We start from the raw sequence: 16,098 nt of genomic DNA on the forward strand, positions 1-16,098 counted from the left end.
CTGTGCATGTGCCAGCTGATGCCTCCTGTAGCCTTAGGTCACTGTGTTTCTTCTGACATTTGATTTTCACAATTTCTCTTGTATCCCATCTTTTTCAGGTTCCCCAGTTAAACCTTAACTGTCATCATACTGTCTTCTGTTCCATCCACGCCTTCGCAGCAGCTGACAGACCCTTAAGGCGGCAGCTTTTCACCTCCATAATGCTGAGGGATCACACTCCCTATGTGAGTTAGGCACAATTCCTCTCACCTCATGGGCAGATGAGAGAGGCATCAAGTTTTAAAGAAACTACCTTAGGGCAAACTTCAGATCTTTGAAGAACAGCAGTGCAGAGGTGCTCACATGGTCTCTGAAACGGTCTGGAAGGAGACTTCAGCTCCAGGAGTTGCCTTCCTCAGACTCAAAGCACTGATTTACGTGTTCCTTGCCTAGCCTCATTTTATCAGGAGTGCAGATTATATTCAAACATCTGTGAGTCAGAGTAATTGGGCAACACAAACATGAAGGATAAAAAGAGCTGAGATGGCATTTCCAGTTCAAAACCAGCAAATTGGCGAGTTATATTAAGGGAAAATGGAATCCTGGGATAATGAGCAACATTCTTATTAAAGGGATCCCATTATTAAATGTAAAGCAAATTTAAAGAATTGAATCATAAAGTGTAAAATATGTTTAGACAGGGCAACGGAAAAATTAACATTTATGTTAAGTATTTTATGTTGTAAATTCTAATTTGTTGTGCGCTTTGGAGACATAATAAAAAAAAGTCAGTTTAGGTTGTACAAATTGAACTTTTGCTTCAAAACCTCATGTTGTGTTTCTAGATACATAGTCTTGCTTTTCTGCAATACTATAGCCCTGTGGAGGTTTGTGATCTTACACAATCTTTGGATTGTTTCTGCCATGCACATCTGGCATCTTCAGTAATCCATAATAAATAAATATGTCATCTAACAACAGGACTTTAAGGTTTCTCAGAATCTCTTTCTCAAGGTAAATGGAGGAGACCCAGGGCTATTTTGTTAAAAAAACAAAACCAAACACTTAAAATAGCCTACAAACAACCTGCAAATGAATTCTTTTGAAAATCCTATAGATGAAACTACTGAGCAAAATTCATTTGTTATTTCGACACTGGAGTTCACAGAACTTAATTTTATATTTATCTCACTGATATTTTTAACCACCTTCCATTTCTGCAGTGAATAAATTACTCACCTTCACCAACCATTGTTACTCCTATTGACATTCCCAAGAATTTACTTTTTGTCCAGACATGAGCATTTACACACATCTTCTTCTCTACACATTCAGCGTAAAACCCTGAGACGGGAGGATGATGGGACACTTGCTCAGCTACAAATCTGACTGTATAGTAGTCTGACTCCACTTGGCCCTCTGGCTCTTGTGAAAGAGTGGCTTGCTCTGAGAGGGAGTGGGATGAAGAGTTACTATTTGAGTCAGAGGCTACTTCGCCCTTAGCCATCCTCCAAGAGCAGTGAAACGTTTCTCCGATGATTGGATTGTATGGTTTCTTAGCAATTGCTCCTTTGCGACCTTCGTGAAATGAAGTGAGATAATATTCAACAAAGCGGATCATCCTCTCCTCTGGGGTAGCTCCATTTGTGATTGCAATGAAGAGGTCCGGGTGAGACATGAAGTCTGCATACATCTCCAGCAAAGAACGTTTCTCTAAAATAAAAGTGGGAAGAACCACCTGAAATAAAGACAAAAAACTATAACAACTTAAAAATAAGTAAGTAGACTATATTTATGAACACATTCTTGAAGTAATCACATTACAAAGGGAATGGGAAATAGGGATACGATACTTTTAACAGAGATGCAAAGTCCATTCTGGCACCAATAAGCAAAATGTTCTCAGGATAATGGGAATGGCATGAAAAAAAAAGTTTTAAAATTATTTTTAATGAAAGACTTAAAACAAAAAGTAGCACAAAAAACTTATGGTGAAGTAAACACCAAAACTTAAGAGAACTTACCATATATACTTGTTCATAAACCGAATTTTTTTAGTAAAAAAGGGAAGCACCAGAGACGGGGGTTGGCTTATGAACGGGTATAGAGAGGGAGAGGTGGGACGCAGCCCCTCCCCCCAACAGAGGGAGCAAGGAGAGGCAGCAGAGCCAGAAGGGAAGAGGCAGGGCCAGAGTCTCTCCGCTTCTGGCCACGCTGCTCTCCCTCCAGTCTCCGAAGCAGCTGCAGCTCCGGGGCTGGCAGGCTGCAGCCGTGCCACTCGGCCCAGCCCCCCAGAGCAGGCTGTGGCCACACCGCTGGAGCATGCTGCGGCCATGCCACTCGGCCCAGCCCGCTGGAACATGCTGCGGCCGCGCCGCCCAGTCTGGCCCACCGGAGCAGGCTGTGGCTGTACTGCTCAGCCTGCCGGTGCAGCTCCAGCCAGGCCAGAGACATCCTCCCCTGGTCCTCCCCAGATAAGGTGGGAAGGGATGGGGAGAGTGTGGGGGTCCCAGGCAAGGGGTGGGGTCATGTGTGGGGGGGGTCAGAAGGGTTACTCCCCTAACTCCCAGCTTCTCCCCCACAAAAAATTTCCCCACCAGTTGCTGTCCGGCCCATCGGGGTAAGCAGCTGGTGCGTCGTGACACTTTGTTTACTTAGGTTTACCTCCGTGCCTGAGGAGGCTCGACGTAAACAAACCATCTCGGCCCACCAGCGGCTTATCCTGATGGCCCGGGAGCCAAAGTTTGCTGACCCCTGAATTATAGGGTTGGCTTATGAATGGGTTATAAAAATTTTCCATTTTTACTTATCCATCTTGCGGGGGTCAGCTTATAAACGAACCGGCTTATGATCGAGTATATACGGAACTCAAAAATGGGAAACAGCCATAAAGGAAGGGAAAACATGACTAACTATTTGTTATGAGGAAAAGGAGAAGAATAAAAACAAATCTGAACTTAACTACCTTCTTATCAATGGCAGTAAGGACCAAGTTATGGGGAGAACTAAACTGAACCCTGATTGAGCAGGGGTGGTAAAAATGTGGCCTGCAGGTGCCTTCATCTTTAATGCAGGAATGCAAGCTCCACCATGTAATTATCCATATTGATTCAAGCAAACCAACACTCAGATCAGAGATACTTAAAAAACCCAATCTTCTCTGGTGAGGAGAAAGCTTTTCTGGACAAATACCATCAACTTCTGCAGAGTTTAAGCTTTAATTTTAAAAAAGTTTCTAGTCTAGTTGCAAAGAAAATCTCCCCATCTTCCATGTGTAAACCAAGAATAAATCAGTGGCAGCCTAATCTTCCCAGATCTGCAAAAAACAGTTCCAGTGTCTGCTTCTGTACCATGCTTCCCTCCAAACCATGCAGCGGGACAACTAATTAGTTTTGTCAAGTTTTCACTGCGGCTACTGGGATCCCTGAGGGCAGCAGTGAAACTGACAAGAGGTGGTCAATTTCATTCCGCTACCTTTAGATAAAGTTCTGAGCAGCAGCAAAACTGTGGGAGAGGGTCAGGATAGCAGAGAGCTCTTCCTTCCCAGCAGCGAACAGAAAACAGAGAGTGAAAGAGTAGCAGAACTCCACTGCTTGTGAATTCCAGGATGCTCTGGGGCTGAGAACTGAAAGAAAGAAGATTCATTCTTCTTTCTAACAGCCAGTTGAGGGTTGGAGAAAAAAGGGAACTCATTTATAAAAGACTTGCTAGCCAGAGACTGCTAAAGAAGATACACACACAAAACAGTTTCTGGAGTCAGCCCCTTCCTCTCTCCCAGAATTTTGCAGGGAGGTTGCCCTTGGACTCCTCCTTTTGTATTGGTCTTTAGTTTGAGCCCTCTAGTTACTACGAATCTGGTAAAACCTCCAACTCCTTTGTGTGAGGCCATGGGGATGTGTCCGAGTGGTATGTAGATATGTCAGAAGTGGAGGGAGAGGAAGAAAAAATATTGGAGAGAAGTAAAGAAACACAAAGTAGGGAGAGAAAGAGCTGCAAAGGAGGAGAGAAAGGAGATGAAGAGAGAATTTTATCTCTCTCTTTACACACACACACACACACACACACACACACACACACACAGCATACAACTGTTTCTTTAAATTGTAGTGGAGGTGGTTTTAGGGTGGTACGGTAAGCTATACTGTATTATTTATTTATTATTTGTTTTACTGACTAGTAGGCATCAAATACATGTTTCAAGTCCTGCAGATCAGGCTGAAGTTGGGACCTGAAGTCTCTGCAGGCTGAAAATCTGTACAAAAATAGCTACTATCTATTCCATTTTACACAAAATAGGTATGTTTCCGCAAGCTCCTGGCAAATTGCCATATGGCATTTGGATGGACAAAGGTTAGGTGTCACTTCACCTGCACTACAGACAGCTTTCACACCTTGGTTACTTACTCTTGTTAAATCCATGCCAAGTTTCAGCTGAGACAAGAGATGTAAGATAACACTGCGCTGTTCTTCCACTGCTCCGAGGTCATCCTCTTTGTTAACACATGTATCCTCCAGCTCCTCATCTGGGTTTATTTCTTCAGGTTCCTGGTGTGAGAAATCCACAGTCATTTCAAAGACCTAACGGACTAAAAAGGTGAAGCTTAGCCTGTGCCTCATGGGGCAGGAGAAGCAAGTCTAAAAAACCAAAAAGAAATCTATCAGACGGAGAATGGTCTCAAATGAGCTTCCAGAGAAAACCAGACCTCTATATTACCACAAGTGTTCTTTTTTTTTTCCCCTGCTGATGCTACATCATGCTGTACTCACAAATGAAAGACAGTGTACAGGTTTTTAAGAACAGGTTGAACACACACCTGCCAATGGTCTAGGTTTACTTAGTCCTGCCTCAGAGCAGGGAGCTGGAGTTGATGACGTCTTTGAAGTCCCTTCCAGCCCTATGTTTCTATTATCCTATAAATCTAAGAAGTCATTGAGAATAATTATATTCCAACCACAGACAATGTAGTAATCAAAGCACTTCTTACATACTTGCCCTACATTTAAATCTTTTGGCGAGACAAATAAATTTAGAATGAACTTTGTAAAGGTAAGGAGTTATTCATCTTAAGGGTAATTCTGCTCCTTGGCCTATAGGGGTTGCTATCTGTCTGTATTATGGAAAGAAAAGTCTATGTCAGGAGTAGGCAACTTATGGCACGCGTGCCTTTCACTGGCACTCTCACTGCCCAGGTCCTGGCCACTGGTCTGGGGGGCTCTGCATTTTAATTTAATTTTAAATGAAGCTTCTTAAACATTTTAAAAACTTTATTTACTTTACATACAATAGTTGAGTTATATATTATAGACTTATAGACAGAGACCTTTTAAAAACGTTAAAATGTATTACTGGCACGTGAAACCTTAAATTAGAGTGAATAAATGAAGACTTGGCACACCACTTCTGAAAGGTTGCCGACCTCTGGTCTATGTGAATTAAATACTTAATTTCAACCTAGTCTATATTTTTAGGTTTCTTATACAAACTTTACTGAAAAATGTTATAAAACAGAAAAATGAGACAAGATATTGTTACATGCATATAGAATAAAAATTACCCTAAACATATAATCTGCCCCAAAGAGTTTAGTGTCTCATACACACACAACTCTCAGAAATCAAGTTGCCTACAACTGCAACTTAAAAGCCTCTGTTTCACAATCTTCATTATTCTTGTATTTTACAAGAATGTTTTTGCACTTCAAAATAATTGATAGTTTAGAGTATTGAAAATACAACAGAATTCAACATCACTTGACTTCAGGGCAGTTAAAAAGATTAGTTTTTTCTAAAGATTGAAAAAGAAAAAAGCAATAATATCTAGGAAAATAAGTTATAAAATACTTCTAACAACTAGTTTCCCTCATCTATCCTCTGCTGAGCAATTTTCAAAAGTAGTTTATACTGTGAATATTTGGAAAAATTCAATTTATTCACTTCACACTGATTTCTAGTATTAAAAATGACACTAACTGGAATAATTTGTGTGTATTTACATATTGTAAACTGATGCTTTAATTTGCGCCTTCCCCACACCTCTTAACACTTATTTTATTCATACGTCACCCTGCAGCTGTATACTAGAAGAAGACAGACTTGCTACAAGGCAACAAAACATTTAATTCAGAAGTGGTCCTCCTTATTCTACTCAAATGTCTGTACTGGCAGGAGAACCACCATAATTTTCCTGCATTATATAAAAATATTGCTAAATATCTCCAGATAATCCTGCAAACGGAAACATTCCTCACAGACCTGGGGCTGTCACATTATCTTACCCTTGTTAGATGGCAGGGCTCTGGCATAGACTGCTCCTCTATGACAGATGCTGGCTTGTTTGGCTCTGATGAAAAATCTTGAGCTGCTCCATTTTTGAAATGATTTGACAAAGAAATCTTTGGTTCCAACCAACTGATCGTTGTCCCTGAACCAAAAGAAAGTTTGCGCTGAAACTTATTCATACTCTGGGAGTTCAACAAAAGATGTTTTGGAGTAAGCACTTTTTCAAAAAGCTGCAAGCAGTTAATCTTGTTCAGCAGCCACAAAACACAAGGTGAGTGCACCAGGACAACACCTTCTTTGATCATTAGCATGAGCACTGGGATTGGGCAGCTGTAATATATGCAATTTGTACTGGAGAAGAAGATCATGTTATAAAAGGTGTAATCAGACACTAGAAAAAGAACCCAATCTAACTGGAATGTTATGTAACCCCTTGGAGAAGTCTTTGCACCAATTAAAGAAATGGTAGCTATAGCTCATTCTCAAACTTCTGTCAGTTTCAGAAATTGAGGCTAAAACAAAACAATATTTTGGCATTGTTTTCTCTGGAAAAAGTACTTGTCTTTTCTCAGTTGAAGGAACAACATGCTATGTTGAATAAATAATAGCTGCTCAATGAGATAGCAGCAGCACCTGGAAAGCTGTCACCCACTAATTTAATGATTTAAGTGTCTAGTTACTCTCCGCTAGTCTATCAGAATGGATACAATTCCTCATCAATAATGAAAATGTTCCATTTTATTTCAAAGGCTAATGTACAGTAGACACCAATAAAGTTCTATTAAAAACACACACAAATGCTATGAGACAGAAACAGTCTGGCTATAACACAAACCCAGAAGCATAAGAATTACTAGTAACTTGGAATCTTCTGTCCATAATTCTGTATTCTGCATTTAGGTAAACTAAAAGAAATTGGGGACATTCAGGAAAAAAAAAAACAGCATGTTGGACATTTCTATCCTTATACACTGTAACCTCAATTATCCAAACTTCCCTTATCGGAAAGAGGTCATGTCCCCCGACTTAAGCTGGAGACAGGAACCTGCTTCAGATAACATGGGTTTCATGTAAAGGAGGATCAGAAAAATGGAGTAGCCATTTTGTGAGGGCAATTTGTGTGCATGGGTGCTGGAACTAGAGGTACCTCTTGGCTTGAAGTGGTTTCCATCATTTACAGGGTTTACAATTTTGTTCAATGGCTTTCAGCACCCCCCCACTAGAAAAACTGTTCCAACGCCACTGTTTGTGTGATAGCGTTGTCTTAAAACATCTTTGCCTGGACTCAGTAGTAAAACTCAACTTTGTATGGCAAGATTTAATCTTCATGGAAACAAGAAGAAGATTACCACTGCTTGCATTATTAGCATCTAGATACACAGTAATCTCTCAGTTTGTCAATCTTTTTTTATAAAAGTGTTAGAAATTATACTTTCAGCATGTTAATTGCAAGGATCACTGTTCCTTCCTTTTTTTAAAGAAAATAGTACATTTCCTCCTCTTGTCCTTGAGAAACCTACACAGGTTGCATATTATCCGTCTTGGCTGATTTGTATACTTATTAAAATTTAACCAGTATTTCCTTTTCTGCTCTTTATCAGCTATTTTTAGTCCACTTTACTACTTATTTCAAACATGTTTATCTTTTTGTGTTGGATTTTTAAAAATTAAGTATTTCAAATCTTTTTCTCTACATATAATTTCATTTTATACTCTGTTCATGGACAGGTTTGCCCTCTAATACTTCTCCCTCAACCAGGACAATGTATTATATTCCCCTTAGCCAAAGTAGCAGACATGAACCTATTCTACATTTTTACTGTCCCTCTCTTCCCTTATAAGCCTTAACATTAGTACCATGTATTCTTGCTTGATTGCCTTCACTTTTTCCCAGTTCCAGTGCAGATTTCTTTTTTACCCCCGATTTTAGAACAATGCCTTGTGACACCACATTGCCAGTTCTTATTTCCTGCTTTATTCTTCTTCACAGGAATTGTAGTTTGTGGGCTCTAAAATAGCTGCTTTTTTAACAGGGAACAATTTTTCCAGGCACGGTGGGTTTTTTAGTTTGTTGTAAGTTAAAGCCACAAAAGAGAGTCAAAGTTTTGGACAAACACTTTTCAAATTTTCATCTTAAACATTAAGCCTTGAAGTTCCAAAGCTAGAAAGATGGTTTACCCTACAATGTAGTTATTTAAAACCACATGGGCCAATTTGTTTAAAGAGAGCTAAAAATAATTATTACTGTACAATTCATCAGTTCTTGTGGCAAAAAATAGTTCAACATAGCTGGGAATCTCAAAATATATATAACGCAAAACATACTACAATACCTTTAATATATTCCCATCATGTAAGTAACTTATCTAGGCAGTTTATTACAATAATTATCAAGAGGCTGGTATAATTGTAGCAATTCAGTAGAAACCATTTGCTTCCTTAAAAGCTTTTACTAGCACAAAAACACCCAATAGATACACTAAAATTAACATATTAATGTATAAAGAGACTCACAAAGGGAAAAGGCACATATTCAAATGTGCACTTTATAAACAAATTAAATGAAAACAGTTCTGGTAAACATTTGTTTGCATGAAAATGAACAATTAGAGATAAACACATGCTCTGTGCATGCACAGGCACAGCATATTGTTCCATAATGATTACTACTTGGAGAAATCATCTTTTCTAATTTAAGAGAGAAGGTAATTTTATATTCAACCCAATTTGAAGTTTCCTATCAGATGATTTCTGCCTCAAAAGGGCACATAGCTTAACATCCCTTATCTACGATGCCTGCAAAAACTGGATTAAGCTAAATCAAAATAGGAGTGCCCACACACAAACTTGAATGGTGAAAGTTTGTGAATAGACGAGGCCTAGAATTAGAACTCAAAATTTGTAGTGTAAAATTTTAAAATGTAGGCTACATTCATGTCACTACTTCAGAGTGACACTAAAGTTCTAAAATAGAACAGTGATAGAATTCACTGGAGCAATTTCTTTTAATCGAAACAGAAGAAAATTATGTTTTTCAAAACCCCTGACACAGTTCATACCCCAAAGAATTTGCAAGCCCATAAAATTTTTGCCTCCCCAATCACTGCTATCAAGCATGCTATGCACATATTGATTCCAGCCACACCCCAGAGGTAGCCTCATTTTTGTGGTGCTGCGTGCACAGTAATTTTTAACATGCTCTGAGATCCTTGAAAATGAAAAGCAGCTCTATATATTATATATATATATATATTATACATACATACATATATATATATACATACATACATACATACATATACACACATATATATACACACACACACACACACACGAAACTTCACAATCAGAATGAAAGAAAAAAGTCAAATGTTAAAAAACTGTTCAAGTTGGTCTAAAACCAAAAATATCAGTACTGCACGTTGTGGTACCTCATGAAATAAGAGACATGCTGAAATGAGAGTAGCCAGTTTTGACAAAGTCTGAGCCACAACAGTAATCTTAATCTTAGCTACAAAATAATTTGTCATTAAGTTTTTTTGCACTAAATAGGTATATATTAAATACTGTTCTTAATCTTTTGCTTTGATCAGCTAACATTCTGGATTTATAACAACGCACATCAGGGAAATGCAACCTCGATGGAGCTACTATAAGGTGGGTGCAAAACAGGTTGGAAAACTGTTCCCAGAGGGGAGTTATCAGTGGTTCACAGTCATGCTGGAAGGGCATAACGAGCCGGGTCCCGCAGGGATCAGTTCTGTTCAATATCTTCATCAATGATTTAGATAATGGCACAGAGTACACTTATAAAGTTTGCAGATGATACCAAGCTGGGAGGGGTTGCAAATGCTTTGGAGGATAGGATTAAAATTCAAAATGATCCGGACAAACTGGAGAAATGGTCTGAAGTAAATAGGATGAAATTCAATAAGGACTCCATTTAGGAAGGAACAATCAGTTGCACACATATAAAATGGGAAATGACTGCCTAGGAAGGAGTACTGCAGAAAGGGATCTGGGGGTCATAGTGGACCACAAGCTAAATATGAGTCAACAGTGTAACACTGTTGCAAAAAAAGCCAACATCCTTCTGGGATGTATTAGCAGGAGTGTGGTAAGCAAGACACGAGAAGTCATTCTTCCGCTCTACTCCGCGCTGATTAGGCCTCAACTGGAGTATTGTGTCCAGTTCTGGGCGCCACATTTCAGGAAGGATGTGGACAAATTGGAGAGAGTCCAGAGAAGAGCGACAAAAATGATTAAAGTCTAGAAAACATGACCTATGAGGGAAGACTGAACAAAATTGGGTTTGTTTAGTCTGGAAAAGAGAAGACTGAGAGGGGACATGATAACAGTTTTCAAGTATGTAAAAGGTTGAGGAAGAAAAATGTTTTTTCTTAACCGCTGAGGATAGGACAAGAAGCAATGGGCTTAAATTGCAGCAAGGGAGGTTTAGGTTTGACATTAGGAAAAACTTCCTGTCAGGGTGGTTAAGCTCTGGAAAAAATTGCCTAGGAAGGTTGTGGAATCTCTGTCATTGGAGATTTTTAAGAGCAAGTTAGACACAAACCTGTCAGGAATGGCCTAGATAATACTTAGTCCTGCCACAAGTGCAGGTGACTGGACTTGATGACCTCTCGAGGTCCCTTCCAGTCCTATGATTGTATGATTTTTGTTTGTTTGCTTGTTTTTAAATGAATTTTAGGGAATTTGAAAGGTCTTGAGAACACTAGTGGCTGAGAAAGGAAATGACAAATTAGCTTTAAAGGGCTTCTGCTGAAAGATGTAGAAGGAATCAAAGATAGTGGGAAGGTTCCATGATTCCCACCAACAGGCGACACTTTTGAAAATAAATACCCACTAACTGCTCCTGTCAATTTAATTGTCTATAAACCATCATGAACACCTCTGGCTCAACAAACATGGGGCTAGACTGAGCCTTTAGTCTTAGTACCGTGTAGAGAGTGGCACATAGCCATGCCTCCCCAAGAAGAGCAGTAGAAAGGATTGTGACTCAGTTCACTCCTTTCCCAGGAAAAGGAGTAAATTGCTCCCCAAACCTCATGCCTAGAGATGAACATGGGATGGAGCTACGCCTTTACCTGCTCTCCACCCCACTATTCACATAAGAAGGGAGAATCCTGACAGCACTACTGTGGTCACAAAGATAGGTGGTGGGAAGTGTAATTCTCCAATGCAATTGCATCAGGACTAGAGACAATCTGACCTAAAAAAGTAATCCTGCAGGAACATAAGAACTGCCATACTGAATCAGATCAATGGTCCAACTAACCCGGTATCAAGTCTCTAACAGAGGCTGCTTCAGAAGAAGGTGAAAGAAACCTTGCAATAGGCAGTTTTGGGATAACCAGTCCACGGGAAGATAAATTCAGTAGAATAAGCATTTCAATTAAAATCAATACATTCTAGGCTTTATGCTTCAGTCACGCAGAATGTAGACCTTTACCTTAATCCATGACCCACCTGCTGGTAAGGATCCCTTTTGCTGTGATGCATGTTGTAGTTGGAGAATATGGAAGCAGTCATTTAAGCAGTTCATAGTTGCCATGGAAGTTGCTTTCAGCATTAACAGGTCTGGATCCAAGGATGTAAGGTGACCAGAGGCAGGAAGGCATTCTATGTTTCTGATCAAGTCTCTCTGCTGTCCCTCAGCCTGAGACATCATCTATCAAACAAAACAGTGCTGGTGTCAGAGAAGATGATAGTATAGCTGTATACCACAAAAATGTCTAAGTGCTTCACAAACAGATGACCCTAAAGAATATGACAAACTTAATACAAGTCCCAAAGAATAAGAATTAGTTTTATATGTGTCAAAAATAAAAGTACCATCTTGTCACTTAAAATGTATGGTTAAAGATGAACTGCAAAAGGAAAATATAAATTCAACACATTTCTGTGCTGAATGCCCCCACTAAACCTTCCACGAAATGAATGCCACAAGTCCCATGCAGTCCATGGTATTTATTGTATTAGTTACATAGTGAGACAATGTACCAAGAAGATTTTACAAAGGAAAAATAAATCTGAACATATTAACAACCTTATTAAGTGCTGAGTGCTCTCCATGCTTGGTTGATAGGTACATACAATATTGAAAACCATGCTTTATATAGAACACAGTATAGTGTTGGGAAAACTAAACAATTTGTAGGTTTAAAAAAAAAATCACTAAGACAAAATATTGCACAGGTTCTCTGTGATCACAGGTACTATCTATTAACTTCTTTTTTTAATTTTACTAGTCTCTCTTCCTGGGTAGAGGCAACAAATGGAATATTAAGAAGAATCCTGCTGCTCTCTGGATTCTTACAAATTTCTGTTAACTGCCTGAACACAAAAACAGAACTGACAGGCAAAGGAGAATGAGTTTCTTGCATGCGCTCATGTCACATTCATGCATGTGTCTGATTTCAAACTGGCTGGTGAGGTTTTCAGTTTACCCACTGACAGTATCCTTTCACTCTGCTTTCTATCAATCTCATAATATGCAGTCTCTACTAGGCTATGGTTTTTAGATTTCAAAAAAATATTCAAACAATATTGTACATCAGCAAATCACAAAAATTGTTTGAAAATCTCACGGTATTATTTGGTAACACTATATTCCTATGTCTTTTGCTAACAACCGACTACCTACACCTCTACCTCAATATAACGCTGTCCTCAGGAGCCAAAATATCTTACCATGTTATAGGTGAAACTGCGTTATATCAAACTTGTTTTGATCCACCGGAGTGCGCAGCCCCGCCCCCCTGGAGCACTGCTTTACCGCGTTATATCCGAATTTGTGTTATATCGGGGTAGAGGTGTACCACCAGATACTCTACGATATACATGTCAAATCCACCTCTTCTTGTCACAGTATTCTCTAAATGGCTTACATGTGAACTTTTCAACTGTCCTGAAAACTGTGCAGAGTAATGCTGCAAACTGGATTTCAGGATCAATCATGCCTTCGAGGTGTTGTGCTAGGTACTGTACAAACACACAGAAAGAGACCATCCCTGCCTCAAAGAGATTCATAGTTTGCAAAGCTGGAAAAAAAAGTCACAGGATAGCTTCAGGTTATGCCTCTCATCCTTTATTAGTCTATTCTAGCTTATGCCACTCAACCTCCCCATTAACTCAATGGGATAAAGAAGTGTACACAAAATAGCCAGTCAATCATGAAACCTCTCCTATCGCCACGCAAGCAGAATGAGAACAGCTGCACTCGACACAGTGAAACCATTCACAGGAGAGTACTTAAATCACCCAGACATATCTACTCTTAAAAACAGTCTTTTTTTTTTTTTTTTTTTTTTTTTAAAAGCACTCTTTCAAGGATTCTAAGTTTCCTTCACACAACCAGGTTCATATACAACAACAGTTCACACACAGTTCAAAACTATCAACCGGTCCAAAGTACACTTGCCATATTTCCTAGCAAAAGAGCACATCCAGAAGTATTGCTGCTCCGAGTAAAGTGGTCTCTTCTCTTAGGCCTCTTCCTTTGTAGTGCAAGCAACTACCTCAAGGTTTCCAAAGCACCAAGACAACATACAGATTCAGTTAAGAGCCAAGAAAGTCGGGAAGTTGAAGTTTTGTGCAGTTCGGGGTTATTTTTGGTCTGATTATGTGCAGATTTTATACAATTTAAAGGAGGATTGTGCATTGAGCATTTAGAAAGACTGGTTCTGCCGGAGACTCTTGAACTGAGACTGCAACTAGTCAAGCAATGGTATATCAAAGTATAGCATTCATAAATGAACATATACAAGTTTATATAAGGTTAGAGAAGGTTACGGGGTGACTTGATTACAGTCTATAAGTATCTATCTGGGGAACAAATGTTTAATATAGGGCTCTCCAATCTAGCGGAGAAAGGTTAGCACAATCCAATAGCTGGAAGTTGACACTACACAAATTCAGACTGCAAATAAGGTTTATTTTTTTTTTTAAATGGTCAGAGTAATTAAACCACTGGAACAATTTACCAAGGGTCATGGTGGAGTATCCATCATTCACAATTTTTAAATCAAACTCAGATGCTTTTCTAAAAGATATTTTCTAGGAATTGTTTTTGGGAAGTTCTATGGCCTGTGTTATACAAGAGGTCAGACTAGATGATCACAATGAAGGCCTTATACTTCTCAAATTGGTAAATTCTATGTTATAAATTCTGACACAGAACTTTTAGACATGCCTGTCAACCAAGCAACAACACACTGAGGAAAAGAAAAGCAGTCTGGCTTAACACATTTAGATTAATAACGGACACTGATAATTCTTGTCTTTATGCTTCCAGAGCCTCTACTGCTGTTCCTGCATAAATTTAGAATTACACCAGATCACCCAGTCCAATACTGTAATATTTAAAACCAGAAGATTAATATGAATTTTCTACAGGCCTACCTCTCTCTCTCTCTGTAACTTTAAGAAAATCCTTGCATATCACTTCAAACAGATGCAGGGAAAATCAAAGTTCTGCCTAATGCACGGTGGCCATTTCAAGGGGATTCAATCTATGCCTTCATCATATCACTCCGATTCAGGTCCTCTCTTTTTGCGGAGTGCAGTCTCACACTTAAGAAATTCCATGCACCACCTGGAAGCTTAACCAAAATCTTCTTCGAAGTCTCCTCAGCCAAAAGAAAATTACTGTTCAAGAACAGCAAAATAGCAATATACAGAAGGATAAATTGTTAATACAGCTACAGTATAACTTTTACATGAAGACTAGTATCAGTGTAATTTATTTTCTCTTCTGCTCTTAAGTTTTCTATTCGTATGTGACATGAGGTAAAAAGGGCAGGTAGCATCCAAATTTACTGTATGCTACATTAGCTCTACCAATGTCAAATCCATCTCTTGAAAGGAAGGGTATTTCTGATATACTGAAGTAACTAAAACAGTCTACCTTTGCAACTTTATATGTTTAAGTTTAAACATGAACTTGTTACAACAGTTTTCAAACTAAAGGATAAAGTGGTTTAACAAGCTCTTAAAACAGCAGAAACCACAGGAATGCAGATTAAGGTTTTTCTAGGCACCGGAGGGTACTTCGTGTCTTAATGTTAGCAGTTGTTTAACCCTGCTATTACAAGAAGAATATAGCATGACAGTGGCAGTTATTTTTTTCCAAAACCACTGGGGACACAATGTCCAAAAGTTTATTTTCCCCTTTTGGAAATGTTATTTTAAAACTCTCATCTTTAAAACGGTGGCTTTTTACCTTTTCTCCACATCTTTCTTTTGCTTTTTGTATTTTACAAGCAAACTTTATAAATCACATTGAAGCCCCTACATAGTTGTTGTCCTAGTTTGTAAGTGACACCTGTCTGGTGTAAACTGATACCATAAGATCTGTGAAATACAGGTCCCTTTGAATCATGCTTTACTCTACCTATAACTTATAATATTCTCATCCCTTTCATGACGACTCCTTCCTTCCTTTTCTACTTTCTCCCCCCTCCCACTTTTTTTTGGGAGGGGCGGGGAGAAGGGGGTATCTATGAGGTTAAATTCTCTTTTCCTTAATCCTTTCCTGTGACGGGGAGAGGTGAAAAGGTCTCTCTTATGTGCACTAAACCCACCATATGTGCAAGCTGACCTAAAACTAACTTAATACTGTAAACACAAAACAGCTACTGGGCTCTCACTTACAAGGTGTGTTTTAAAGAGAGCATGTATCTACTAAACTCACTACCTAAAATAGTTTTGAATATAACACCTGCAACTGGGGATAGATATGTGTTGATTCAGGGCTACCACTTTAAGGACTGCCTGGCATGCTGGACAAGTCCAGAGCTATTTGGGGCACTAAAATCTGAG

The 16,098-nt window shown here is 39.0% G+C and overlaps 1 protein-coding gene across 2 annotated transcripts in view; it reads right to left on the minus strand.

Moving 5' to 3' along the window:
- OSBPL11 (oxysterol binding protein like 11) overlaps positions 1-16,098 on the minus strand; it is a 68,856-nt gene that overhangs the window by 12,089 nt on the left and 40,669 nt on the right. For both annotated transcript variants that reach the window (XM_026647409.1, XM_026647408.2), the window contains exons 6-9: positions 11,746-11,947; positions 6,255-6,400; positions 4,384-4,524; positions 1,219-1,717 (exon numbers count right to left, since the gene is read on the minus strand). In XM_026647409.1, the coding sequence (XP_026503194.1) occupies positions 1,219-1,717; positions 4,384-4,524; positions 6,255-6,400; positions 11,746-11,947 (988 nt within the window). The remainder of the gene's footprint in view (positions 1-1,218; positions 1,718-4,383; positions 4,525-6,254; positions 6,401-11,745; positions 11,948-16,098) is intronic.

The sequence above is a fragment of the Terrapene carolina genome, unplaced genomic scaffold (assembly GCF_002925995.2).
Source record: "Terrapene carolina triunguis isolate 2854851 unplaced genomic scaffold, T_m_triunguis-2.0 Scaffold62, whole genome shotgun sequence".
NCBI classification, from domain to species: Eukaryota; Metazoa; Chordata; order Testudines; family Emydidae; genus Terrapene; species Terrapene triunguis.